A 26,203-nucleotide genomic window follows, 5' to 3' on the forward strand; every position below is an offset into this window, starting at 1 on the left:
CACACACAGTCTCACCCTCACAACCTCTCCCACTCTTACACATACACTTTCTCATCCAAGTATAAAGCCCCAGGCCAGTCTGGCCACCCTTTGATGGGAAAGTCCTGGAAAGGACTCAGCTGTTGTTAACAGACTGGTGTTAGGACCCAGGAAAGGCCAGAGTGGGATGGATATAAATAGAGAAGAACAAAGTTTGAGGCCCGCTGACATCACTCTGGCTCTCCACCCAAAGCCACGGGCTGGACTCTGGGCCAACGAGGTGTGGCGGAGCTCAGCTGCAGAGGGAGGCAGTACACACATCACTAAGCTCCAAGCTACGGGCTGAGCTCTGAGCTCCGACTTGAGACTTGAGACAGGAGGCAAGTGCCCACCAGTCCCAGACCCAGGACACAGACTCCTAAGCCTGTAGGCACCCAGAGGTTCTGGCCTGCCCATCAGCAGCCAGAGCCTTGGGGACTCTGGTGGAGCTGAGAAGGAGTGCTTATCCAACTCAGCACTGCCTCTAGCCTTCAGGTCCCTGAAGACTCCAGTTCGGAGAGGAGAATTGCACCTACTGCTTTCAGGCACCATAAATCAAAAAACGTTAGGGGACAGATGTTGCGGTGAGAAACCCGTGATGAAGATGTCCTTGTCCCCGGGAAGCAGGAGGTAGAGAAGTTCCCTGCAGGCTGTGGGCGAATCCCACTGCCTGGTTCCCACCATGAAGGATCTTCCAGCATTCCCTTGCAGCTGGGTCTGGCTACTCTGGTCCTTTTGCAGCGTCCAGGTAACGCTCTTGGCCTCCAAGGCAGCTGGGGTACACGTCTTCAGGAGAATGTCCTGGTACTAATCTGTGATCTTTCTTACAGGTGTGTAGCACTCAGCCCAGAGCCCAGGAACATCCAGGTAAGCCCCCCACCCCCACATCCCCCCTGTGATGACTGCTTTGCTTCTTGCCTTTGGGGGTTAAACAAATAATTTCTGTTTTATATAAATATAAGATTATTTGTTTAACCCCTTGTTGGGATCCTCAACCCTAGAAAATACATCCTGTCCTTTGAGACGACAGCCCTGGTGTGACCAGTGTCTTCGGGCTGCTGCTGAGAAAGCTGGTCTCTGTCCCAGCTGCCTCTTGCTCCAGGTCAGGTGTTGTCATCTAATTAAGGAGACATGTCCTTCAGAGTAGAAGGGCTTTTGCTCTTTCAACTTCACCCTTAGGGCCACCACCGTGGGCACTCTCCCTGGTGCCTTCAGCATCATGGTGCTGTGAGCTGCCCTCCTGAGTGTCCTGGACACCACCAGGTAGCACTTGCCACTTGTGCTGAACATGCACAGAGGGGATGGAGGGGCAGGTCACTATTGGGATATTTGTCTTTGGCTGTTGTGACTTCCCTTTTAGAAGCAGGAGGGTGACACTTGTTGGAACGATGGATCACAGTCCTGTTATAGATGAGAGGGTCGCCACATTTACAGTGGGGATGGATGGGAAGGGGCTTGCCGCCTGCTTGTGGCAGGTTCTCCAGGCTGAGAGGTTCTTGATGAAGGTTCAGAGGCAAAGGACAAGAACGTCTAGCCCATTTCTGGAAAAGCCTGGTGGGTCAGCGTAAAGAAGCCAGTGACTCAGAGCTCAGGGAGGCTGGGATTCCCAGCAGAACTGATCAGTTGGATCAGCCTGCCTCTAAATAGGAGCCCAGCTCCACCGGTGCTCACAGCCAACATGGCAACCACGGTAAAGGGTGGCCGAGAGGGTCTGAATCTGGAGAACATATCTGAAGCTGTGTCAGGGAAAACTCTCCCCCGCCTGCTGAGACTGAGGGCTGCCCATACCAAACGGCACCACCAGTCAGCCAAATCTAGAAGCGTGAATATTTCTTTCCTCTTTTTCTGAGAAAAGAAAGCTTCAAGGGCTTTTTTTTCTAGAATTTGGCCTTTGTCTTAGTTTCTACACACACGCACGCAACCATACATGTCTGCACATGCTCACATGTGTACACACCCACACTCCACACATAAGCTGTCGTTCTGGACTCTATACATGTCAGTGGTGTGGGTTCAGCCTCGTTCGTTCTGTATGGACGCCTCACTCCTGACCTGATGTTGGGTGGAACCAAGTGTCTTCTGGCTGAGCATCCTTGATAGAACACTAGCAGCCATTCCGCCGGGGCCAGCTCATGTGCACCACAGAGAAAGATGAAGAAGATGTAGCCTAAGGGTGTTCAAAGCCCAGGCTAGGGAGCCTTGGTACCTCTCAGCATCCTGTTATCTGGGATGGCTATCCAGAGAGTGCTTCCTTCAGGTCCCCATCCCCACCCTCATTCCTAGTACTTCCTTTGTCCTTCCCCCTCCCCCTCCTCCCCTCCTGCCTCCCCCTTCACCTTTTCTTTTCATTTCCCCTCCTTCCTTCCTCCCTTCTATTTCTGTTCTTTGTTTGTTTTATCCTCTTCACTCCGCTTCCTCACCTCCTCCCCTGCCCCCATCTGTCTTACACTTTGGATTTTGGCTTCGCTCGTTTTCCATAATATTCAGCCTGCTCTGCAAGGCCACGTTGGGTTTCTCTTCTTATGGACGAGAAACCCTAATGGAGACTTTAGGAAAACCTGGTCTCTGGCAGCCCCACCCCCACTCCCACCCCCACCCCACCCCTGCCACGAGAGTCCTAGACACAGAGTTGACATATGAGCCAAGGGACTGTCCAGACATGGGGAGCAGGAGTCAGGGTGAGTTGTCACTTACCAAGGAAGTGAGTGGCCTTGGGTTGCCTAAAGGAGCTTAAGAAGGACATAGAGGTAGCCCCCTGGTTCCCTCCCCAGTGTCACCTGCTCACACTCACCTGCGCCACACCTGCCAGTCAGCAGCAAGCCCTTAGCTGGAGTGGTTAGTTCAAGCTTGTGGGAATGAGATGAAGCCATCTGGAGGGATTTGGAGGAACCGACACCCGGGGGTCACCAGCAAGCACATGGACCCGGGTTTGGGAGGCTCTGATAGAGCTGTTAAGCACTTACATATTGCCTCATCCGGGTTCCAACCCCGTGCCTTCTGCACAAGGCAGGGCTCAGAAAGCAGTCACCAACCATCTTCCATGTCCTGTCTGTGGAAAGATAGGACTGCTATTCTGTAAACAGAGTCCTGGCCGAGGCCAACTGAATTCTCATCTGTCTAGGTGTCTACACTGCTCTGGGTCACCAGATGGCTTCTGGATTTGTGTATTTATCACATGAGTGCACTGTCAGTTTTAGAAGTCTCAGAACGGTGTGAGGCCCTTTGGCGTGGTGACACTTTCTGAGTTTCCCCATCACTATGACCGTGGGCTGTCACTGCAGCAGAAATTATAGTAGCTGTAGTTGCAAGGGACCGTAGAGACCATTTACCAAGTTCCCACTTGCTAGGGAAGCCAGGCGTGGATGCTGTGGGGGTGATCCAGAGAGGAGACTGACCCCTGCACTTATCTGAGACCCTCTTACGGCTCAGAGCCTGACTCAGAGCCTTCTGCTCCCCAGGGCGACCTAGGAAGCTCCGAGGTTGGTGGAACCAGACCCATAAATGGCATTCGCCAAGATTGCAGGCCACTTTGTAAAAGTTTATAAACATGCCCTTTTATAGATGATGTTTGTAATGAGGGACTGGAAACTTGAGAAAAATAGCAAGCTATGTTGTTACCTAGCCTCTTTCCAGGCCATGGGGACTTCTGAACCTGGTCCAGCAGGCTTCAAAGCTCTACCCAGCATGCAAAGCAGGCACTGACAGTAAGGGACTTCTGTAACCCACTGGGTTACCCAGGAATGTCCTTCTCCATCTTTTGAGGGCCAGTCAAGTATAGTATGTGTTCACAATGGAGTTTTTAAAAGAAAACATCATGTGTGTGTATATCTTGCCTACATGTGTGTCTGTGCACCACATACATGCCTGGATCCTGTGGAGGTCAGAAGAAGGCATCAGATCCCCTGGAACTGGAGTTAGTGATGGTTGTGAACTGCCATGTAGGTGCTGGGAATCAAACCATGTCCTTTTGCAAGAGCAGGCAGTGCTATAACCACTGAGCAGTCTCTTCAGCCCCCATAACAGATTAAAAAAAAAAAGAAAAAGAAATAAAAACCCAATGTTTATTCCCTATCAAATACTTGGAACTATAGCAAGTAGAGATTTTCTGGAGGATGCTAGATTTATAAATATACTTTATGTGTATAATTATATTCCGTGGTCACTCTATGTTTATGTTTAATTATATCCAGTTCAGTTGTTCTTACACTCTAACATTCAATCTACCTATATAGTTATGTTTTTAATTACTAACATTTAAAACGGGAGTCTGCAAATGTAAAAACATGAATTTCACAGGCACATGCACGCGTGCGCACGCACGCACACACACACACACACACATACACACACACACACACACACACACACACACACACACACACACACACACAGAGAAGGGTGGTAATTTGATCCAGCAAACACAGCACACAGAAGAGATGGGCCCTCCTGCCCCAGTCACCTCCAAAGATCAGATTAACACATGGTGGCAGGTCACCACCTTGGGGAAGCAGACCGAGGACTTGGAGTCAGGACACTTCGTGAGAGGAACAGAGACCCAGATTAGAAAGAAGCAGCTATGGAAAACATGGCGAATGGTATTCCAGACAGCAGGGACAGCAGGGACAGCAGAGACAGCGGGTAACATCATCCTTCAGGGAGATGAGCTTTGTGTGTGTGAGGTCAGCTTTTCCCCTGGAGAGAGGCTTATGGTGTCCCCATAGCAGAGTCCAGAGGAGCACTCCCTAAGGGAGGCCGCTGACCACATAGGAGCCAGGCTGGAAAGGAGAGAGATCGATTAGAGACATAAAGACCTTGAGCACTGGTGTTCATCTCTCTCTCCTCTGCCTCTCTCCTCAAACCGACTTGATAGAGGGTTGATGGGAACATTAAATACACATGAAAAATGAATCCCGAAGAGCTGGCTTATAATCGGGATGTAGACTAAAACCTTTCTTTCTCTCTTCCTATTTGTTCTATCTTGTTACCCCCTCTCCTTCTCTCTCTTCTTTCTTCTCTCCTCTTCCCTTCTCTCTGCCTGCCCCACACCATTATTTCCAGCCCCCGAAGTCATGTTACTGCCATCCCTGTGGGAGTCTGAGACAGCCCTGTGACTAACTGTGTTGGGTTTGTTGCCTTTGTGATTTGAAGACAGCCATAGATTGTCTCCCCACCTCCCCACAAAAGAATGAGGCTGTCTCGCTCTTATGAAACTTTGAGCGCTATGGGTTATCCCGCCCTGTAGGGTGTTTAGGGACCTGTGGGATGAGTCTTATTAACACCGTACGCATTTAATTAAAAACAACAACAACAACAACAAAACACCCTGGCAATATTAGCATTTGGGGAGATTTCCTATTCAAATTGAAAACATCTGTAATTCTGACTTATCTTTCAAAGTGGGACACCTGAATCAGCAGGATGGAGAACAATGGCTACCACATCAGCACTTCAGAGGCAGAGGCGGAGGCAGGAGAGTTTGAGTTCATAGTCAGCCTGGTCCACCAAGGGAGGCCTTGCCTTAATAGAACAAAAAGGAACGAGGGAGCTCATCTCTGGGAAGGAAGAATTACCCTACTTACTCATTCCTTAGATGCCCGTGGTCCTGTGTCTAGGTTGGGGGCCCTGCGAGAGTTCCCCTCCCATGTTGGCATGCCTCCTGCTGTTGTGCCTGTTTAGGTCTTGTTTGTACAGCCATACTTTTGAGAAGTCGAGGTTGGAGCTTCCTGGTCGTTTCTAGGAGACGCAAGCAAACCTCCCGGCAGATTTCCTGGTGCTCTGGCTCCAGGAAGTTTCCTAATTCTCTTCTGAGACACCTTAACCCTAAGTTTAGGACTTGATATATCACAGCTATATCAACCGGGACCGGGCACCCCAGGGCCACTTGTTCTATGCATTTGGGCTAGTTGTAGTTGTCTATAATGATCTCCATCTGATGCAAAGAGAGCTTTCTTTAAAGAGCACGAAAAGCTTCACTTTATCAAATGGGAAAATGGGAGACCTGGGGAGACCTGGTGATTCCCGGTGAGCCTTCACACAGCATGACACGAGTCTGTTCTGGGGCCTGAGGGGCTGGCTGTCACTGCTTGCTGCCACCTCCTGCTCCAACGCTGAGTTGAGTATCGCTTGGTGTAGACTGATCTGGTCTCTGTCCTGGCCTGGCTCTCATATCCCACTGCCTGGCTTATTAAGCACCTGGAATGTCTACCTTTTCGGGACTTGCCCGGGTCCACACTACTTCCCCATGGAGTAGCCTTGTCCCTGACTTCTGTGTGCAGACAGATATTATTCATGTAGTCAGAGGACACTGGGAAGAGTGCAGGGACTTCGTCCTGTCTCAAGGTTCATGCCAACATTATGGTGACTCTATTATCATGGCTCAAGCCTCTTGTCCCGTCTCTTTTGCATGGGCTTTGTGTGTGTGTGTGTGTGTGTGTGTGTGTGTGTGTGTGTGTGTGTGTCAGGGGGGACTCCATACCTTCACTGGCCAGCCTTTCTGCCCAGAAGTGGCTGTAGCCTTGTTCACTAGAGATGGTAGGAAGGTCACTGTGTCCACATGACTTACCATGCAAAGGTGGATTTTGAAGACCCAACAGCTGCTCTTTGTGTAATAGATGTTCCTGTAGCTTCCAATTTTTTTCCCCGACATGAATTGAATAAGAAGCCTAGGAGGGTTTTTTAAAACTAAATATTCCCAGTTCTGGGGGCAGGGGAGGGAGGATTGGGAGTTGAAAATGGAGACTGGATTTTTGCCTTTCTGAGTTCTGGCATCTCACAGCAGGAGACTGCCCAGCACTGCTTCCTGGCTGCCGGTGGCAGTTAGGCCTTGGTTAGCTCCCTCCTGTCTCGGTGGAGGACTTTTTCTGTTCTTCCCTGGCATTTGGGACTTGTGTGGGAACACAAAAGGGACTGGAGGAAACTGTGAAGGTTAATAGTGCCAACTTGCCAGGATTCAGAATCCGCCCGGAGGCAAGCCTCTGGCCTTGCAGGGGAGAGTTATCTAGAGTAGGTTAATTGAGGTAGGGAACCTCACTGTGGCAGTGGGATCTCCATTGTCCTAATAAAGCACTCCGATCAAAAGCAATATGAGGGAAGAAAGGGATTATCTGGCTTACACTTCCAGGTCACAGTCCATCACTGAGGGAAGTCAGCCTGAAACCAAGCGGGGATTAAAGCAGAAACCGGAGGAGGAGGAGGGCACCAGTTCTGAGGACCCTGGTTCCGAGGACACCAGTTCCGAGAACACCGGTTCCGAGAACACCGGTTCCGGGGACGCCGGTTCCTGGCTTGCTCTCTGGCACATGCTCAGTTTAGCTTCTATAGCGGAGTGCATGGTGTGGCCCGCAGGGAGCCGGGCTCTCCCTTATCAATTAGCAGTTAAGACACTCCCCCACAGACATGCCCAATCTGATCTAGACAAATCAGTCAATTGAGGCTTTTCTCTCAGAAGATGTTAGGCTGTGTCAAGCCGATAGGGACTCCCTGGAAAGGAGAAAGTGAGTTGCTTCTCTTCTCGATTTCTGACTCTGGACAAACTCTGAGCAGCTGCCCCAGACCCCACCGTGATGAACTGCAGCCTCAAAGCCAGCCAGGAGAAACCCTTCCTGGAACTAATTGCTTCTGTCCGGGCATTTTATCCCAGCAGTGTGTAAAGTAATTAAGACGCAACCTGGCAAATGGAGCCAGCGAGCTGAACTTCAAGAGATGAGGTGTTTGGTAACCCATTAAGGCGGAGTACTTTAGCTGTCAGCCAGGAGTGTAATGGGAACACTGACCCAAAACTATGCCTGGGGCCACTGTGATCTTTGAAGGTGGGACATCATAGTGTTTTGTGAAGAAAGGCATGTCAGAGGGCTGGAGAACAGGATGTAACAGCAATGACCTCTCCTCTCCTCTCCCCTCCCCTCCCCTCCTCTCCTCTCCCCTCCCCTCCCCTCCCCTCCCCTCCCCTCCCCTCCCCTCCCCTCCCCTTCCCTCCCCTCTCCCCTCCCCTCTCCCCTCCCCTCCCTTCTCCCCTCCCCTCTCCCCTCCCCTCCCCTCTCCCCTCCCCTCCCCTCTCCTCTCCCCTCCCCTCCCCTTCTCTTCCTTCCTTCCACTTATTTTTCCTTTCTCTCCTCTTCCCTCTTCTCTCCCCTGCCCTCCCCTTCTTCTTCTCCTCCTTCCCCTCCCTCTCCTCCTCCTTTTTCTGAGACAGGGTCTCTCTACATAACCCCAGCTGTCCTGGAACTCACTATTTAGATCAAGCTGGCTTCAAACTCACAGAGATTTACCTGCCTCTGCATCCTGAGGCTAAGATTTAAGGTGTGTGTGTGTGTGTGTGTGTGTGTGTGTGTGTGTGTGTGCACTGCCACCTCTAGCTATCTCACTTTGATGTTTAAAAATTTATTTGTTTTAGTCTTTTGAGACAGACTCTTTCTCTGTGGATGGAGCTGGCCTTGAACTCACTGTCTGCGTCTCCATTGCTGGGATTGAAGATCTCTGCTACCATACCTGGCTAAACTAGCTTTAAAAAACGATTTATTGTTTGTAATCGGTAGCTTCTCATTTACATTGATTTATCTGTGTGTGTGCACACATGGGCACGCTGTAGTGCCTATGTGGAGGTCAGAGGATAGCTTGCAGGGCGTTGTTCTCTCACTCTACCCTGTGGGTCCAGCAGGCAAACTCAGGTTGTCAGACTCAGGAGACACACACCTACTCAGCGAGCCATCTCACTGATTTGATTTACTTGAAATTGGTTCACAGGAATGCAGAGCTGTAATGTTAAGGGTCTTCTCTTGGTGTAGGCACACATGGTTAGACTTCCATTGCATTTGGCATTTATCAGTCTTCTTGGTAAAAACAACAACAACAACAACAACAAACCAATCAAACTCGGGTTCTTTCAACTTGTTTTGTTTGTTTTGGTTTTCTGAGACAAGGTTTTGCTGTGCAGCCCAGGCTGGCTTCAAAACCATCATCCTCCTGCCTTAGCTTCCAGAGAATTAGGTTGGCTTCCTGCTAGCTTTGGAGATTCATGGTACATAGCTGCTCTCTGTGGCCAGTCTCCGGTGTAGCAGAACGTACGATGTGATAGACGTGGTTAAGTAATTGTGTGTGTGTGTGTGTGTGTGTGTGTGTGTGTGTGTGTGTTAGAGTCAATTTTCTCCTTCTGCTGTGGGATCTGGGGATTGAACTTAGATCATCAGACTTGCCTAGATTTACCTGCCGACCTATCTTGTCAACCTGATGTGGTTTTATTGTTGCTGTTCCCCCTAATTAAAGAACAGTGTACGCCTACTATAGCTGCACATATCCGTAATTTTAGTACTTGAGAGGTGGGGTCAGAAGGATGACAGATTTGAGGCCAGCTTGGGCAAATAAGCAAGCATACCCATTGTCAACAAACAAAACTACAGGTGTGTGTGTGTGTGTGTGTGTGTGTGTGTGTGTGTGTGTGTGTGTTGCTGGGCATTGAGCCCAGGGCTTCTTGCATCCTAGGCAAACATTCTACCAGCAAGCTTCGGACACAGCTCTTTTGAACACAGCTCTGCCAACCCATGCACACCACTCTTGATGGCTGCTTCAGCTAACGCCCCAGCTCACTCCACAGATGCTCTGATTATCTAGCCAATTCTCCCCGGATGAGCATCCAGGCTGCTCTCCGTTGTTTGACGCTGTGGAACCATTTCACAACAAATACTTCCGTATATAGGTCTTTAATCAAACATTTGAGAGCCTTGTGAGGATACATTCCTAGGAGAGGAGTTACTTTATCAGCGAGAAAGTGCCCTTAACCTTTCTGCAGAGTTCTAGCCAAATTGTCCTCTAGAGAGGCTGAACTGGTACGGACTCCCTCCGAACCTCTGCAGAACTGGCTGGCCTCACACATCTGGTCTCTTGGTTGCCATTCCTACAGGAGAAGTCTGGCAGACTGTCTACCATAGTCTTTACAAGCTAAGGGAGCTTGTGAAAGGTTGGGAGAGTGAGGTGCTCTATGTCTAAAAACAGTGTGCGTTTCTCTGCCTTCGACTGTCTTACTGTGCCTAAGCTTTCTGTTGGTTTCCTTAATAGGTCTTTCTTTCTCCTTCCTTCCTTTCTTCCTCCCTTTAATCTTTCTTGATCTTTTTTCACCTCCCTCCCTCCTTCCCTACTTCCCTCCCTCCCTCCCTTCCTCCCTTTTTTCTTTGGTCTCTTCCCTCCTTCCCTCCATCCTTTCATTGTTCTTTCCTTGGTTTCTTCCCTCCCTTCTTTCCCTCCCTCCCTTCCTTTTTTTCTTTGCTTCTCTTATCCCTTCCCTTCTTCTCTCCCTCCCTTTTTTTTCCTTTGACTCCCTCCTTCCCTCATCCTCCCCCTCCCAATTTTCTCTCTTCTCTTTCCCTCCCTCCCTCTCTTCCTTCCTTCCTTCCCTACCCCCTTTCTCTGCTGTCTAAGCATTGAATCCATGTCCTCATGAAAATTAAGTGAACACTCTACCACTGACCCATATGCTTATCCCATAAGAAGTATATTAATGTAGTAAACTGAATACAACTAAAACAAGAAATCAATGTGTTTCTGTCATACACATACATATATATTATATATATATGTATATGTATATGATGTAGATGTAGATGTATGACAGAAACACACACATATAGTGCATGCAGATATGCAGATGTTGCCTCATAGTTTGGTTCTGTTTGTTTCCTGTATAGAAGTTTACAAAATTAGCTCAATGTGAAAACCTCAGAAAGCTTCTATTTATTTATCTGTCTATTTGAATCAGGGCAATCAGGGTCTTGTGCAGCTCAGGTTGACCCAGAACTCATTATATCCTGGAGGCTGGCTCTGAATTTCTAATCCTTCCACCTCCCAAGAAGGAGGGAAGAATGTGTTGCGGTGATGGAGATGAGGGTGCACTGGATGCTTACTTCAAAATGTTATTATGGAAGGGCAGAGAGCGTTCCCTGAACCTCCGTTATGTGCAGGTTGAAGGCCAGGCCACTGTACAAAGCTCCCTCTTGTTGCTGTTGTTGATTTCTGAGACAGGGTTTCTCTGTGTGTATTCCTGGATGTCCTGGAATTCTCTCTGTAGACCAGGCTGATGTGGAATTTACAGAGATCCACCTGTCTCTACCCCAAGGGCTGGGATTAAAGGCATAGGCCATCACGACAGGCCTCACCATTTGTTTGTTTGTTTGTTTTAAGATAGGGTCTCACAATGTAGCCCAGACTGGCCTTGAACACAGAGATTCCCCTACCTCTGCTCCCAAAGTGAGATGAAAGCTGTGTACCATCCTGTAGCGGTGAATTGGTTAAACTGCTCACTCTGGCTCCCGGGTGGGTAGTACTTATGCTACACCCCACTCGAGAGCTCTCTGGATTCTCAAAAGATCTTGCTCTCTCTCTCTCTCTCTCTCTCTCTCTCTCTCTCTCTCTCTCTCTCTCATTAACTTTGATGTGTCTTGACTCGCTCAATGGTTGGGCACTTCTAAACCTTCCTGGGGCTAGCACATACCCCCCACCCCCTACTGTTCCTGGCTTAATACCTTCTGAACCTATATTTTATCTTTGCTGCTCTGTTACCTTCTGGAGAGCCCCTCATAGGGCCACATTCCCTTTCTACCTACATTGATGAATGATTTCTCTCCTGTAGCTCTTAAATCTGATCCCTCTGCTTCCCAGTCATGTTGATTCTCCTCTCCCTCTTCTCTCTCTTGGTCCCTCAGCTGCACAATCTAAAAGTCCCACTCTGCCTCCCTGCCCAGCCATGGGCTGTATAGCCATTCTTCATTAACAATTGAAGCCAACTGGGGCCATGGACCCTCAGGTCTGGGAGTGTGGCTTTTGGGAGCCAAATTAAGATGAAGCATTAAAACCAATTCCCAACACCATCCCACCCACTTCTAGCACAGCTTTTGGGTTACACTCATTTTGAACCATCTGAACCTACCGGTGAGGTAGGAACTTATTTCTTCCCAGATGCCCAGTGACTTCAATACCTGTGGTGAATAAATCTTTGATTTAAAAATGCCACTTTTATCATAAGCCAATTTTCTATAATGCAGTGGAGCCACCTGTGGCCCCCTCCTCCTACTGAATATCTGCTCATATGTGTGGTACCCATTGCCTCTCATTACAACCTCCCTGCTTGTCCCCATCTCCCCTCAAGACCTCTGCCGTCGTCCTCAGCTGTGCAGCATCCCTGGTCCCTCCCTTTACCCTTTCCAGGTCCTCTTATTTATTCTTGGCTATAGCTATTTTGTTTATTTTTTAAAAATTTTATGATTATGTATTGGGAAGTGGTGTGTGTGTGTGTGTGCGCGCGCGCGCACGCGTGTTTATGTGCTCTCATGGAGGACTTTGCATGTCTTCTTTATTCTCTCATGTTTTGACTAACTGGCTGGTCTGAGAGCTCCCAGGGTCTCTTCTCTGCCTTCCCCTCATTGGGATAACCACCCTAATTTACCAAGCATTAACTACCAGACCTGGCTTTGGGTGGGTCTGGCGGATAGAATAACTATTCAGTCACACCCTAGTGGCAGTCAATTTGCCAACTGAGCCACGGGGCCCCTGCCCTCCAGCAGGAATTTCACTTCTCTGCTTTACAAATAAGGGAAGGATGTGCTATCTTGCGAATTACTGTTAGAAGACACAGGGGAGTGTTTGTCAAGCACCTCTGTGATGCCTGGAGAGACTTTGGGGTTAGCAGCTACCTCTTGTAAAGTCATTTGAAACCTTGTTCCATTCTGTGGTCCAATTATATCAGATGTTGCCTCTAAAGCCACTCCAGGAAACATTCAGATAATAGGTGTTTCTATCTTTCCCCTCCACTAATAGGGCAGCTGCCCTGTACCGACAGACACCGGGCTTTTGTTTTCCTGAGTTAGGAGGTGTCCCTCCGTATTTTGCCTGTCCTATCCAATTAAGAAACTAGCCATTGATTTCTAATTTAAAGTGCTGGTTTTTTGTTTAACGGGGGGTGTTGTATTGAATTTTCCTAAAGCCTTTTGGCCAGGTCTGTGGGCATCATGCCAATTTCACTCTTCTTCCGTTTTCAGGTGCTCCAGTGACAGCTCCAATCTCCAGTCCCTGCCTCCCTAATTGTGATTTAAACTTTTCCATCCTTTCTCCGCAGGCTTTGCGGTCTTGGCTTCTGCTTCTCATTACTGGCCATTGGAAAATGTGGATGGGATCCTTGAGCTTCAGGACACAACTGGAGGTAGACACAGGACACAAGGATGCTTGCAGGGGTAGAGATAGCGCCTTCCAGGGGCTGAGGGCGTTGGGACTGTCTCCAGGTACTGGGATAGCCCCTATACCGGGGCTCGGAAGCCTGGAGAGAGGGACTCTCTAGATGTCCCAGGACATTAGAACTGAGGTGATCAAGATGGGTGAGCACTCTGTGGCTCACTGACGGTCACTGCCAAGTGTTTTATGAGACCATTTCGACCTTATGGGAGGGAGGGCAGGGTTTCCTAAACCTTAATTAATATGGAACCTCTCGCTGTGGTGTGAGTCTGGGTGTGCGCCCGTGGGTACACAGAGCTGACTTGCCACAACCAGCTGGTTATGAGGCAGGTGCTATGGATCAGGATGGACTTTGACACACTCTCTTGCCTTAAGGTCACAGAGCAAGGTGTCTCCTGTCTACCAACTACCCAACCACACACCAGCTGGCATCTCCTAAGATGATCTTCCTGGTGCGCCGGCTCCATAGGAGGCGTCAGGGTCTCTGTTTCAGTGAACTTAGACAACAATACTGGAGAAACCCGGGACAGTTATGAGCCTCTCCTTTTTAAAGAGTATTGATTCAGAATGATTTTTGGAAGTTTCCACATTAACTTTTTATATAGGTGTTGCTCTTAAGAATGTCAAAGTGGACACACACACACACAGAGCCATTGTTCTGTAGATACACAGAGCAATGCAAATGCATTCAAAACACTGCTGGTGGCCATGCTACCCACCCCAGTCCCCTGTCATCTTCCTCACAGAAATGACTTATGTGCAGTGGGAAAGGGGAGGCAGAAGGTTCTAAGGTGTCTCCCTAAAACTTTGGAGCCCAGAGCCTAGTGAGATAGTTCAGTGAACAAAGGTGCTTGCTACCCAGTTTCATGACTTGAATTCAAACCCAGGAACCTAAGTGGTAAAAGAAACGAATCCTGCAGATTATCCTCTTGCAGTAACATGTGCCCTCAAGGCACACACAAGCCCCGTTTTTGTTTTTGTTTTTAAAGACTTATTTATTTATTATATGTAAGTACACTGTAGCTGTCTTCAGAAACCCCAGACGAGGGCATCAGATCTCATTATGGATAGTTGTGAGCCATCATGTGGTTGCTGGGATTTGAACTCACGACCTTTGGAAGAGCAGTCAGTGCTCTTAATCGCCGAGCCATCTCTCCAGCCCAGAAGACCCGTTTTTGAAAATTAAAAAAAAAAAGAGCTGGCAATATGGTTCCGTGGATAAAGGTACTCGTTGTCAAGTCTGACTACCAGAGTTCAATCTCCAGGACCCATGTGATGGAAGGGGAAGATATATTCTCCTCAAGTTGTCCACTGACCTCTATATACAAGCTGTGTCATACGAACGTGCGCCCGCGTGCACACGTTCGATAGATAAGTGTATATTTCCTAACAAAACAAAACAAAACAAAACAAAACACAATAAAATACAAATCTATATTTTTAAAATTAAAAGTAAATTAAAGCAAAAACCTCCATTCTAGAGCACCAGCTGAGGGCTTGGAGCCGGTGGTGGGCGGGGCCTCTGTGAAGGGCTCAGTCTGACTATGTGGCCAATCCAATCCTTCGTGGGCCCTCCACAATGCTGGTGATCCCTGTAGGCTGTATGGCAGCCAGGAATTTTCTCCACTCAGTTTTAGTAAGGGTGGCAGTACCCTGTGCCAGCTGGTGCTTTGGCTCTAGGGAAAACAGAGCATCGTCCTTTGTCAAAATCTACATTTTCCCCCCTCCGGAAGTCTTTATTCTGAAGCCCTTGGGATGCAATCGCTTGATTAAGTTGAAGAGCTGTTCGAGACCCCAGGACCTCTGTTCTAGGCGTTTCACCCCCTTTCTCCATATGAGCTCACTGCTGCTGATTAAGTTAGTAGCTTCGCGTGTTCTGAAGTCCCACGACCACGCGGCAGGGACTGTGTTGTGCTGTGCTGAAATCGTCGATGCCTCCACGTCTGTCCCCACGCTGTGCAATGTGGCTTCCTGTCGGAGGCCCCCTCTTCGGTCTGTGTTGCTGAACAGGTGTGTGCCATCGTGAGAGCAGCTCCCCAGGATGCAGAGGCAGGCTGGGGTTTCTCAGCACCTCTCAAGGCTGGGGACAACTGCTGGATGGCTCTGGATACCACCTCCTGGATGCTCAGCCCTTTTGTCCATGGTCAAACCCTCTGTTGTCTCGTCCACTGCCGTCTCACGCAGCCATTTCCCTCTCATTGTTCTCTCACATCACAACCACATTCCCCGCTGTGTCTCCATGCTTCATACATGGCTGACTTCACCTCTGCATCTCTCAACGAAGCATCAATCTGGGAGTGGGAGCCGGCAAAGTGAGAATGTTATCCACTGGCCTCTGGCCATGGTCAGCTGTGGCCCAACTTGGGGGCTTTTGGAACTGGCTATTGATTCTGCTGGAGAAACGTCTGGGGAGCGTGGGGAAGGGAGGAGGGCCAGGAGGAGCCTTTCCTCTGTGCGCTGGGGTGAGAGATGTGCTGTTTCCTCTCATGTGTCTCACGTCACTCATGTGTTGTCCTCTCTTTTGTCCTTTCACCCAGCGCTGCGAACCCTCAACCTCACTGTGCCTCTCTCCCACAATGCTACTTTTGTCTTTACCAATGACTCTGCCTACTCCAACTTGTCTGCGACTGTAGGTGAGCACCTGGGTTTGGTCCTGTCAGATTTGGATTCCAGAGACACCTTAAGAGCTGGTCTAATCTGGTTCTAGGTAGGACCGACTCTCTTGGCTGGTAGAGGAGTGGGTAGTCAGGTGCAAGTGGTGGAAATCCAAAGAGAGCCAGGGCGTTGGGAAAAGCCACGCAGGCTTCTGGTTTAGGATTTAGCTCAGTGGCAGAGCACTTGCCTAGCAAGCACAAGGCCCTGGGTTTGAATCACAAAAGAAGTCATTAGATATGCACTCACTGATAAGTGAATATTAGCCCAAAAACTTAGAATACCCAAGATACAATTTGCAAAACACAAGAAAATCAAGAAGAGGGAAGACCAACGGGTGGATACTTCATTCCTCCTTAGAATAGGGAACAAAATACCCATGGAAGGAGTTACAGAGACAAAGTTTGGAGCTAAGATGAAAGGATGGACTATCCAGAGACTACCCCACCTGGGGATCCATCCCATAATCAGCCACCAAACCCAGACACTATTGCATATGCCAGCAAGATTTTGCTGAAAGGACCCTGATATAGCTACCTCATATGAGGCTATGTCAGTGCCTGACAAATACAGAAGTGGATGCTCACAGTCATCTATTGGATGGAACACAGGGCTCCCAATGGAGGAGCTAGAGAAAGTACCCAAGGAGCTGAAGGGGTCTGCAACCCTATAGGTAGAACAACAATAGGAACTAACCAGTACCCCCAGAGCTCATGTCTCTAGCTGCATATGTAGCAGAAGATGGCCTAGTCGGCCATCACTGGGAAGAGAGGCCCCTTGGTCTTGCAAACTTTATATGCCCCAGTACAGGGGAATGCCAGGGCCAAGAAGTGGGAGTGGGAGGGGTAGGGGAGCAGGGCAGGGGGAGGGTATAGGGGACTTTCGGGATAGCATTTGAAATGTAAATAAAGAAAATATCTAATAAAAATAAAAATTAAATTAAATTTAAAAAAATTAATTAAATTAAATTAAATTAAAAAAGAGCAAGGTTTGGTCCTCAGCTCTGAAAAACAAAACAAAACAAAACAAAACAAAACAAAACAAAACAAAACAAAACAAAACACAAAATGGAAGCCTTCCTGATAGCGATGCCTAGAACGGGTGGAGGCTCTACTGCATTGCCAGGCTCTTTTGAATCAGTCGCTTGATCTCAGAAGCAAAAACAAACACAGCCCAGATCTTTTCTAAACACTGAAAATTATTATTTTTTTCTTTTTGGAGACAAGGTATGTGTAGCCAAGGCTTGCCTCAAATTCTCTATGTAACTAAGGATGAATTTACAAGTCCTGCTCCCCCTGCCTCCCCAGTGCTAGGATTCCAGGTGCACATCACCATGCTTGGCAGAAAATGGATTTTTGAACACATTGTGTTTCTGGAGTAGGGCTGGGTGGGGCGGGGTGGGTGGGGCAGTAACCCTGCCCAGCTCATGAAAACTGGAAGTTGATTTTTAAAACGCATCCAAAAACTGGTCTCGCAAGTATCCTTTCAGCATTTCTGCAGCTGTGCTCTGAAAACTCATTAGGAGCTGTTTTAGAAGACACGCCCACTGGAGTCATATGATTGTCAGTTAGACACCCAGAGCCTGTGATTCCCTTGAGCTCAGAGCTGAAGGGAGGCGAGCATCCGATGGGCGTAGAAAGCCTGTTCAGATCGTGCCCGCCTCTCTCTATCTTTTCTTAGCCTGTCACCTGATTTCTCTCTCCACTGTGGGCTGTTTGGCATTTCTAAATGATTTTACTAAGCAAGCAGTCTGGTTTTAGGGCTTGGGCAGTCTGACTCAATTACCTTGAGTTATTCATTTAGCGAAGTGAGATACAGCTCTCTCATGGCAACCAATGGGATAAGTAGAACCAAAAAGTTTAAACAGTAGGACCCTTGGGGGCAAGGGACACATGACAGGGAGTGTTGCATCTAGCCAGTGGTACAGGCGAGCAGAGTCTCTGGATCCTGAATGCATACTTGGCCAGGATCCAGGACTTGCACCATCGCCTACCTGTTCCTACACAGGTTGCGGCAGTGTCCCCGCCTGCTCATTCTGATACATAGCAAGAGCCCCTCACCAATATATATATATATATCTTCACTTATCTGTCTGTAAAGCACACAGCTGACTTTTGCCACAGCACTTGACAAAACAGGATAGCTGAGTGAACATTCTCTGGGATGGCTGTTGGCAGGTCCTTCTGGGACTTTCCAAATGGCGCTGTGGTGCCTCCTGGGTCTGGACACAGCTCTAAAGCTGAGGTTGCATACATGGAGACCCTGGGATGCTTCCGTGAGTACCTGGGAAGGCTAGGAGGCAACAGTGTTGAGAGTGTTAACCGGTGAGAGTGTTCCACTCAGAAAGCTTGGAGTGAGGCCGAGTGGGCGGGACTCTAATAGCCGGGGTGTGAGTGGCATTTAGGGTCCAACAGTTGGCAAATATGTCTGTTACGATATTGTTACATTAAAATGTAGGTTACGTGGACCTGACATTAATAGAAGGTAATAATTTATTCCCTAACACTTAAACCCATGAATCATTCACATTCTCACTATCAATAATTAAATATTAGTGAACGCAGTTACTATCAGGGAATAACGTGACGTTATAAATGCATTATGAGGGGAGATAACGTGGGGCATTCGTTTGTAAGTGGCTTGTAAGTCTGATACGTGTCTTTAGTCTTCCAGTGGCAATAAGGTAGCTGACATGTTCCTTTCCTCCCTTAGATATCATGGAAGGGAAGGTGAACAAAGGCATTTACCTCAAGGAGGAGAAGGGCGTGACGTTTCTCTACTATGGCACCTACAAGTCATCCTGTATTAGCAACCCGGCCCAGTGTGGACCAGAGGGTGAGCTGGGGGCTGGGGTGCATGCGACTCTGAGGGTGGTACATGTGAACACAGTCTCTCTCTCTCTCTCTCTCTCTCTGTGTGTGTGTGTGTGTGTGTGTGTGTGTGTATGCTCAGTAAATGTGCCCATGTTCTGGAGAAGACACCCAGAGGTCCTGTTCTATCACTATTGAGCTAGGCTGACAGCCCTGACAATCCTCTTGAAGTCCCTCACTGTAAAACTGGGGTTATATGTGAATGTTACTCTATCTGGCATCATTATTATTATTCCTTTTAAATGCGGGTTCCAGGGCTGGAGAGATGGCTCAGTGGATAAGAGCACTGACTGCTCTTCCAAAGGTCCTGAGTTCAAATCCCAGCAACCACACGGTGGCTCACAACCACCATGTAATGAGGTCTGACGCCCTCTTCTGGAGTGTCTGAAGACAGCTACAGTGTACTTATGTATAACAATAAATAAAAAAATCTAAAAAACGAAAACAAAACAAAAAACTTTTAAATGTGGGTTCCAGACATCTGAACTCAGGTCCTCACTCTTGTGCAGCGAGCACTGCTGCCTGCTGAATCATGTCCCCAGCTCAAGAGAACCGAGCTCTTATCAGTCTCAGTATCTGTGAAAATGTCAGATACAATTTAGCCCTTAGAGAGAGGGAGGAGGGGGTAGGGTTACAGCCACTTGAATGTAGTAGGCCTGTCCTGCGGACCAAAAGTTAGGACATTGTGTTACAGAGCCAGGAGATCAAAACATTTAACCTTGTAGAAGAATGGGGGAACATCCCTGTTTAGAACAGAGCCACTGAGTTATATGTCACTCCGGTTGGGATGGAGCCCAGCCGTTGTGGGAAGGAAATTGATGGGATGGCTCTCCCGGCGTTATTTCTGGTTCTGGGATGCTGATGATGGGTCAGGCCTGGCAGAGCAGGGTGTGCCTGTTAACCCTTAAACCGGGTTCACTTCTTCTGTGTTCATTGAGGGTGGCTGGATGGTGGGTGGGTGGACCTGCGAGCGGCTGGAAGTCAAGACAGATGTGTCAAAAAGAAGGCGGATCCCACCTCTCCCCTTAAAGTCGAGACTTCATGCAGACATATCCGGGTCACATTTGAATCTTTTGGGGACATCATCCTCTACCATCCAAGCCGGCTTCGTGTCCTTTTCTTTTTCTCTTCATTAACCTATTCATCCAGTTGGTTCTGTCTGCAAGTATATGAGTGAAGGACCGATATCCACCAGCGCAGGGGCAACCCGCAGTGGCCACACCCCCTGAAGACTGACTCCTCCCCCAGTGGTCATCAACTGCCAATAGCAGCACAGCTGGGGGTGGGACCTGATGAGCCCCTCCCCCATTTGTGTTGACCTGTTGACTGACTTGACTTCCGGCAGGCAACCAGAGCTGCTGTGAGCTTGTGGGTGTGACAGCCATGTCAGATCCAGAAGACAGCACTTCACAGCTCCCCTCCCCACTCTTAGATTCTTTCTGCCCTCCTCTTCTGTGACGTTGCCCAAGTCTCGGAAGAGTTGAGACAGAAGCCCTATTTAGGGATGAACTCTCAATAGCCACACGTCCCCAGCACTTCCAACACTTACGAATCTCTGTGTTAACCACTGCAAATGAGAGCTTCTCTGACCAGGGTTGGCAGTAGCCCTGGTCTATGGGTATAAAGAAGCATATTTAGAAGGCAATTTAATCACATGTCTATTTATCAAAGCAACACCTCTGTAGAGTCTGTGACTTCCCCAGCCACAGGCTGTGGATCAAGTTTAGAGGACCAGGTATGAATTCCTTCCTGGAAGGAGGGCAGGCCTCACATCCAATTAGAAGCTAGTTGGTTACCTCACAAACTCAGGCCACTTTTACCCCTGTGGGCACATCTTGCCTGGCAGGTCAGTATTGTATCACGTAGGGTCCAGCAACGAATAAGAACAATAATTACCTTTCTTCCCTCAGTGATCTGCATAACCCTCTCTGGCACTGTGAGAACTTTCTAGGCCAGTCCTAGCTTGATTTTTCTCTGCCCTCCCACCAAAGTATGTGGTGTCTTCAGCCATAGGGTCTTACTGTCTAGTTATGGTGGGCTACCAAGAGCAAGGACAAGAACCTGTGTTACTTCAGCTGTCTCTGAGGCCTCCCTGACCAATATATAACTCACAGGAGGGTGTCCGGGGCTGACACTGAGACCATCGTTTAAGACCCTGTATCTTACGAGAGCCTCATTGTTCACCTATATCTGGAACTTCCGTTCAAATTCCTCCTTTAAATTATATATTTTAATTAGCTTACAAGGTGAGCTTTGGTTAGCTTAACACCCCCATCTCATCCTCCCCACATTACCCCTGCCCCCCATCCCTACTTTACCCTTTAATTCCCAGCATGCCTCACTCTGCTTTCCCAGCATGCCTTACTCTGCTTTCCCAGCATGCCTCACTCTGCTTTCATAGTCCATATATTCTCCTATCCCCTTGTACCTTCAGGCCTCTTCCCCTCCCTTTCTCACAGGCCCCTTCTGGCTTCTCTACAGACACTCCAAATTAAACACACAAATCTAAGACTTCAAAGCGAGGCTCTGTGTATGAGAGCGAGCACGAGACACTGTGTCTTTCTTTCTACATGGGGGTGACCTCACTTAGTATAATGTTTTCCACTTCCCCCCATTCTCATGTAAATTTCATGATTTCATTCTCTTCTAAAGCGGAATAAAATTCAGTTGTGTAAAGGTACCACCCTCTTATTATTCCTTCAGCAGTTGATAGACAGCCAGGGTAGTTTCATTTTCTGGCTATTGTGTAGAGAGGAACAGTGAACATCACTATACAAGTATCTCTGTGATAGGATATATATATATATATATATATATATATATATATATATATATATATTCATGGGTGATATGATTGGGTGGTAAGATCCTATTTTTAGCTTTATGAGAAACTGTGGAACAATTTTAAATGTTCAAGTGTCAAGGTCTTGATGTTTGTTAACCTACAGTTTGAGCTGGTCCCCAGTTCAAATGACTATCAAAACACATCAGGCTGGGTGTTTCTCTCTCTCTCTCTCTCTCTCTCTCTCTCTCTCTTTCTCTCTCTCTCTCTCTCCATCTTGCTTTCTTTCAAGACAAGAATTACAAGAATTCACCCCACACCTGATTTTATACAAACTCAGGGCTTCATACACACTAGGCCAACACTCTACCAATTCAGACACATACCGAACTCCGACCATCAGCTTCAGGGAGCCAGCTATGTTCCTCCAGTTACCGTTTCCCCCACTACATAGAGCACCCATGTGCAGAAGCTCAGAGTGGGAAGGAACTCTCTGGGAATCTGGGCTTCTACCTGCAGACCTGGGTCTCTGTTCGTGCTTCACTTACTTGACAAGAGCCTCTGCCTTAGCCCTGCGGTCCCTGTGTGGCAGCTCCTCCACAGGACTTGGTGATTGATGGTAGAATATTGTCACATTTCCTTTCTAGTCTCTGGCACTGTCGGGGACTCTGTCTGGACCACCCCTAGCTCTCTGAGACCTTTACAGTGTTCAACACAAAGCGTCACTCACAGTGCATTTAGTGAGCAGACACAGCTGGTCTGGATGCCTCCTGGATGCTTCTGTCTAACTCAGCGCATCCTCAACAAGGGGCTGTAGAAAGATTAGGATTTACCGATGCTAACAGGGGCAAAATACGGAACCAATGTGCTGTGTTATGCTTATTTCTTTCCCCTTCAGACTTCCTTCTCTGTGTTGATGATCTAAGCTTTTGACAGGTGCTCTTGTGGGCACATTGTGAATCTTTCCACACCACGGAGACACAGACTGATATTTCAATGAGGGCTCCGGCAGACAGGAGTCATTACTTTGCAGGTTGGCTGAGCTAAAATAAGCGGCTTCACCAGCAGAGTTCACGGCCCGCTTTTTCCTCGTCCCGGTTCAACACTATCCTGAATTTTTAATTTTTATTCTTATTACCTAACACCGTATTGAATTTTTCATTTTTATTTCTCTTCCTGGGCAGAGGCACATTTGGCAGAGACAGCATCATTTTGAGTTGAGCGAAAGGAATTTTTTTTTGTAAGCAGCCACATTTTTTTTTCCTTTGAGGGGCGGGGAGCTGGGAGGAAGGACTTCCATGAATCCTGCTGGGGATACACTTCACAACAAAAATTTCACAATGTGCCTTGTTCATTTCCATATAAAACTGCTTGTTTCTGAGGGCAGTGAGGTGGATGGGGGAGGGGCAGGGTACCACCCGAGCTTTCTGATGGAGAAAGCTCAGGAGGGAGAGATGTAATTCCCCTCCTCCAAACAGAGCTAGGGTGGCCTGGACCACACCATCCCTCAAACCTCTGCGCTGCCTCTCAGCATCACCCTATACTAGTGGCTGAGGTCTATCTGTATCTATAGACAAATTAGATATATAGATATATTAGATAGAAAGATAGATAGGTTATAGATAGATAGATCTATAGATCTATATAATGATAGATAGATAGATATATAATTTAATTAAAAAAAAAACTTCAACTCTGGGGTTAATCCCATGGCCAGCATCCTGGGCAAGTGCTCTATCACTGGTCAACATTTTCCACCTTCTTCTTACTTTTCTTTTGAGAGACAGGATCTCATTAAGTTGCCTAGGATGGTCTTGAACTCGCTTGAGCTTGTGATCTTCCTGCCTCAGCCTCCCAAGTACCTGAGTTGATAGACCTGCACCACCATGTTTGACTGGCTTTATTTATTTCTCCATTTTTCATGTACATGTATGTGTGCGTGTTTACATCTCTCTGTGTGTGTATGTGTGTGTATTGTGTGTGTGTGTGGGGTGTGTGTGTGTATGTGTGTGTGTAGGAGTGTGGGTATGGGTGTGGGTGTGGGTATATAGAGGCCTGAGGTTGATATTAGGAATCTTCAGTTGCTCTTCAACTTTATTTCTTGAGACAAGGTCTCTCAATCAAATCCAGAGCTTATGGATATGGTTTGTCTTGCTAGTCCCCTGCTCTGGGGACTCTCTGTCTCAGCACTCTGAGGATGAAATTACAGTCAGGCTGCCTTGGCCAGGCATTTATGTGGGTCTATAGAGATCCAAATTCCAGAAGTCACACTTGCCCGACAAATGCTTGAACCTCTGAGCCATCTCCTGGATCTTGATTTTCAGGTTTGAATCCACCCAGAGCAATTCTGCGTTCTTACCGGTGCTGCATGTCACATTGACACGTATATGCTGAGGACAAACCAGAGCAGGGAAAATGGAAATCTGTCATCCCAAACATTCGTCATTCACTCATCATTTCTCGGGAGCATTCAAAATCTTGAGATTCCTCTTGGATAGAAAAAAATAAAATAAAATGGAGGAATTCCAAGCTTTATTCCCAAGGCTTGAGTTAGTCATATGGGGAATTCAATACCAGAAATCATGAGGCAGCACGATTGTCACAAGGCCATCAAAAGACTCTAACAGACCAACCCATAAGGTCTTGCATCAAAGATGGCTGGCAGTGAGACACCAATTTCCACACCAGAGACAGGAATCTTCCAAGCCCCTGTACATGACCTCATTCGGTGATAACAGTGAAGTCAACTTGGTGTCATTTATATAAATAAGGCCAGGGCAAACGTCCCTGTACCTCTCTTCCTCCTCCCCCTTGTACCTTGATCCATGGTGGCCTGTGATGATTGGCCCTGAGGAGAACAGCTTGGCTCGTTGACATGCTCACAGGAGGCCGGGTTCGAGGAGCCAGGTAGTGGCTTGATTTCTATTGTTTACATACAGAGTTCAGCAGGTTGCTAGCTTAATGTACACATGCACATACAAACACACATATACAGTATACATGACTTGGAAGCAAGGTACAGGTTATTTGAGGCAGGAAAGCTATAGCGTAACCCCAGGGAGGCCTGTAACCCATGAGGACTCCTGCCATATCTGTGCCTTGATGGATCTGTATGAAAGGGGGATACAGACCTGCCTGTGTGCACACCAGATCCTCTTAGTCCTCCAGAGCCTAACTGGTCAGTTATATTCTCTTTGCATCTGTGACCTGACTAATTCACAGTGTTGTTCGTAGGGGAAGCCATGTAGTCCACATGGGTTAAGACTCTGACCCCATCATGGGATCCCAGTTTCAAACTTCCTACAATAAACTACCCTGACAAAAAGCAACTTAGGGAGAAAGCATTTATTTATTTATTTATTTATTTATTTATTTATTTAAGTCAAAACTCCAGGTTATAATCCACCATTGTCGGGAAGTCAAAGCAGGAGGAACTTATAAAACGGTCCCTCAGATCACATTCACAGTCAAGGGCGGAAAGAGAATGAATGCATGCATGTATTGTTCTCAGCTAGTTTTCTCTACTCCTATACAGTTCAGGACCCAAGCCTAGGGAATGGTGTTGCCCACTGTGGGTGGTCTGGGTCTTCTCACACCAGTTCAAACAAGCAAGACAATCCATCGAAGGCATGTCCACACACCAACCTGATCTAGACAACTCTCTATTGAGACTCTTTCCCCGGGTGGTTTTAGGTTGTGTCAACTTGATGATTAAAACTAGCCATCACACATACCCATGCTGGGCATCCACGAAACATGGTAGCTGCTCTTTTCTCTGCCTACCTCACACCTTCACCCACGGGCAGTTAAGCAGCCAAGGCATTACGAACCTTGAAAAAAAATCAGCTTTCCTTTTTCACAAGAACACCCCCTGGGGAACATATTCTGAAATATATACAATTTAAGATTTGACAAAAAAAATTAGCTTCGAGTTCTGTTTGGAACGTTCCTTCAAAACTTTGAAGCAAACCATATGACTCAGAAACAGGGGGCTGTTGAGGATGTGATGTCGGGCAGACATAAAAATGACAGTGGAAAAGTGTATTTACGGATGTGGGAGGACATCCTGGAGGCTGTAAATCTTTAAAAAGGTGCTGTGTGTAAGCAGTACGAATGAAGACGTTCCTTCCTGTGTGATATCGTTGTCAGGATCGGGGTGAGCAGGTGGGGTGGAGACTGTTCACGTTTGCACACCCAGAGGCAGCCAGCTTGGGTCTGTATCTGACTTCCATCAGTCACTAACGGAGTGGTCTCAGTTCCCTCTTCCGTGCCCTGGGAATGGGAGCAGGGCTTTGTACTATTTGGAAGGAGGTGATGGCTCAGGTCACACTCTTGGGACAGTACCTGGCCCTCACTGTGCTGTAATGTTTCATGCCTCTGAAGTACCAACTGATAAATGCCTGCTTTTCTCTTCAGGAGTGACATTTTCATTCTTCTGGAAGACTCAAGGAGACCAGACCCGACCAGCCCCGTACGCATACGGGGGACAGGTCGTCTCTGACGGGTTCAAAGTCTGCTCTAGTGGTGGAAAGGGCTCTGTGGAGCTGTACACACGTGATAATTCCATGACGTGGAAGGCCACCTTCAACCCTCCCGGTGAGTTTAGCACCAACTGGACCTTCTGTCGCATTTAGTGTGGCACAGGGCTCCTTCTTGACCACAGCTTGAG

At 47.9% G+C, this 26,203-nt stretch overlaps 1 protein-coding gene and 2 long non-coding RNA genes across 5 annotated transcripts in view; 1 reads left to right on the forward strand and 2 right to left on the reverse strand.

Annotated features, from left to right (window-relative positions):
- Positions 1 to 289: 289 nt before the first annotated feature.
- Adgrd1 (adhesion G protein-coupled receptor D1) overlaps positions 290 to 26,203 on the forward strand; it is a 107,850-nt gene continuing 81,936 nt past the window's right edge. Inside the window, exons 1-6 of one of the 2 annotated variants that reach the window (NM_001081342.1) lie at positions 290 to 766; positions 849 to 885; positions 13,118 to 13,201; positions 15,768 to 15,863; positions 18,595 to 18,717; positions 25,951 to 26,130. In NM_001081342.1, coding sequence (NP_001074811.1) covers positions 701 to 766; positions 849 to 885; positions 13,118 to 13,201; positions 15,768 to 15,863; positions 18,595 to 18,717; positions 25,951 to 26,130 — 586 coding nt within the window. In that variant the 5' untranslated portion in view covers positions 290 to 700. The remainder of the gene's footprint in view (positions 767 to 848; positions 886 to 13,117; positions 13,202 to 15,767; positions 15,864 to 18,594; positions 18,718 to 25,950; positions 26,131 to 26,203) is intronic. The other variant, NM_001347486.1, reaches the window with a different exon arrangement.
- Positions 4,370 to 7,287, reverse strand: Gm52830. The gene is made up of 3 exons (XR_003956000.1): positions 7,131 to 7,287; positions 6,581 to 6,680; positions 4,370 to 4,793 (listed from the first exon to the last, which is right to left on the reverse strand). It is a non-coding gene; the product is annotated as a predicted gene, 52830 (long non-coding RNA).
- On the reverse strand, positions 16,934 to 20,213 carry Gm46923. Of its 2 annotated transcripts, none has more exons than XR_003955999.1 (3): positions 20,084 to 20,213; positions 19,770 to 19,911; positions 16,934 to 18,174 (listed from the first exon to the last, which is right to left on the reverse strand). It is a non-coding gene; the product is annotated as a predicted gene, 46923 (long non-coding RNA). The 2 variants fall into 2 exon arrangements; XR_001784977.2 differs by having other exon boundaries at positions 20,072 to 20,213.

The sequence above is a fragment of the Mus musculus genome, chromosome 5, assembly GCF_000001635.26.
Source record: "Mus musculus strain C57BL/6J chromosome 5, GRCm38.p6 C57BL/6J".
NCBI lineage: Eukaryota > Metazoa > Chordata > Mammalia > Rodentia > Muridae > Mus > Mus musculus.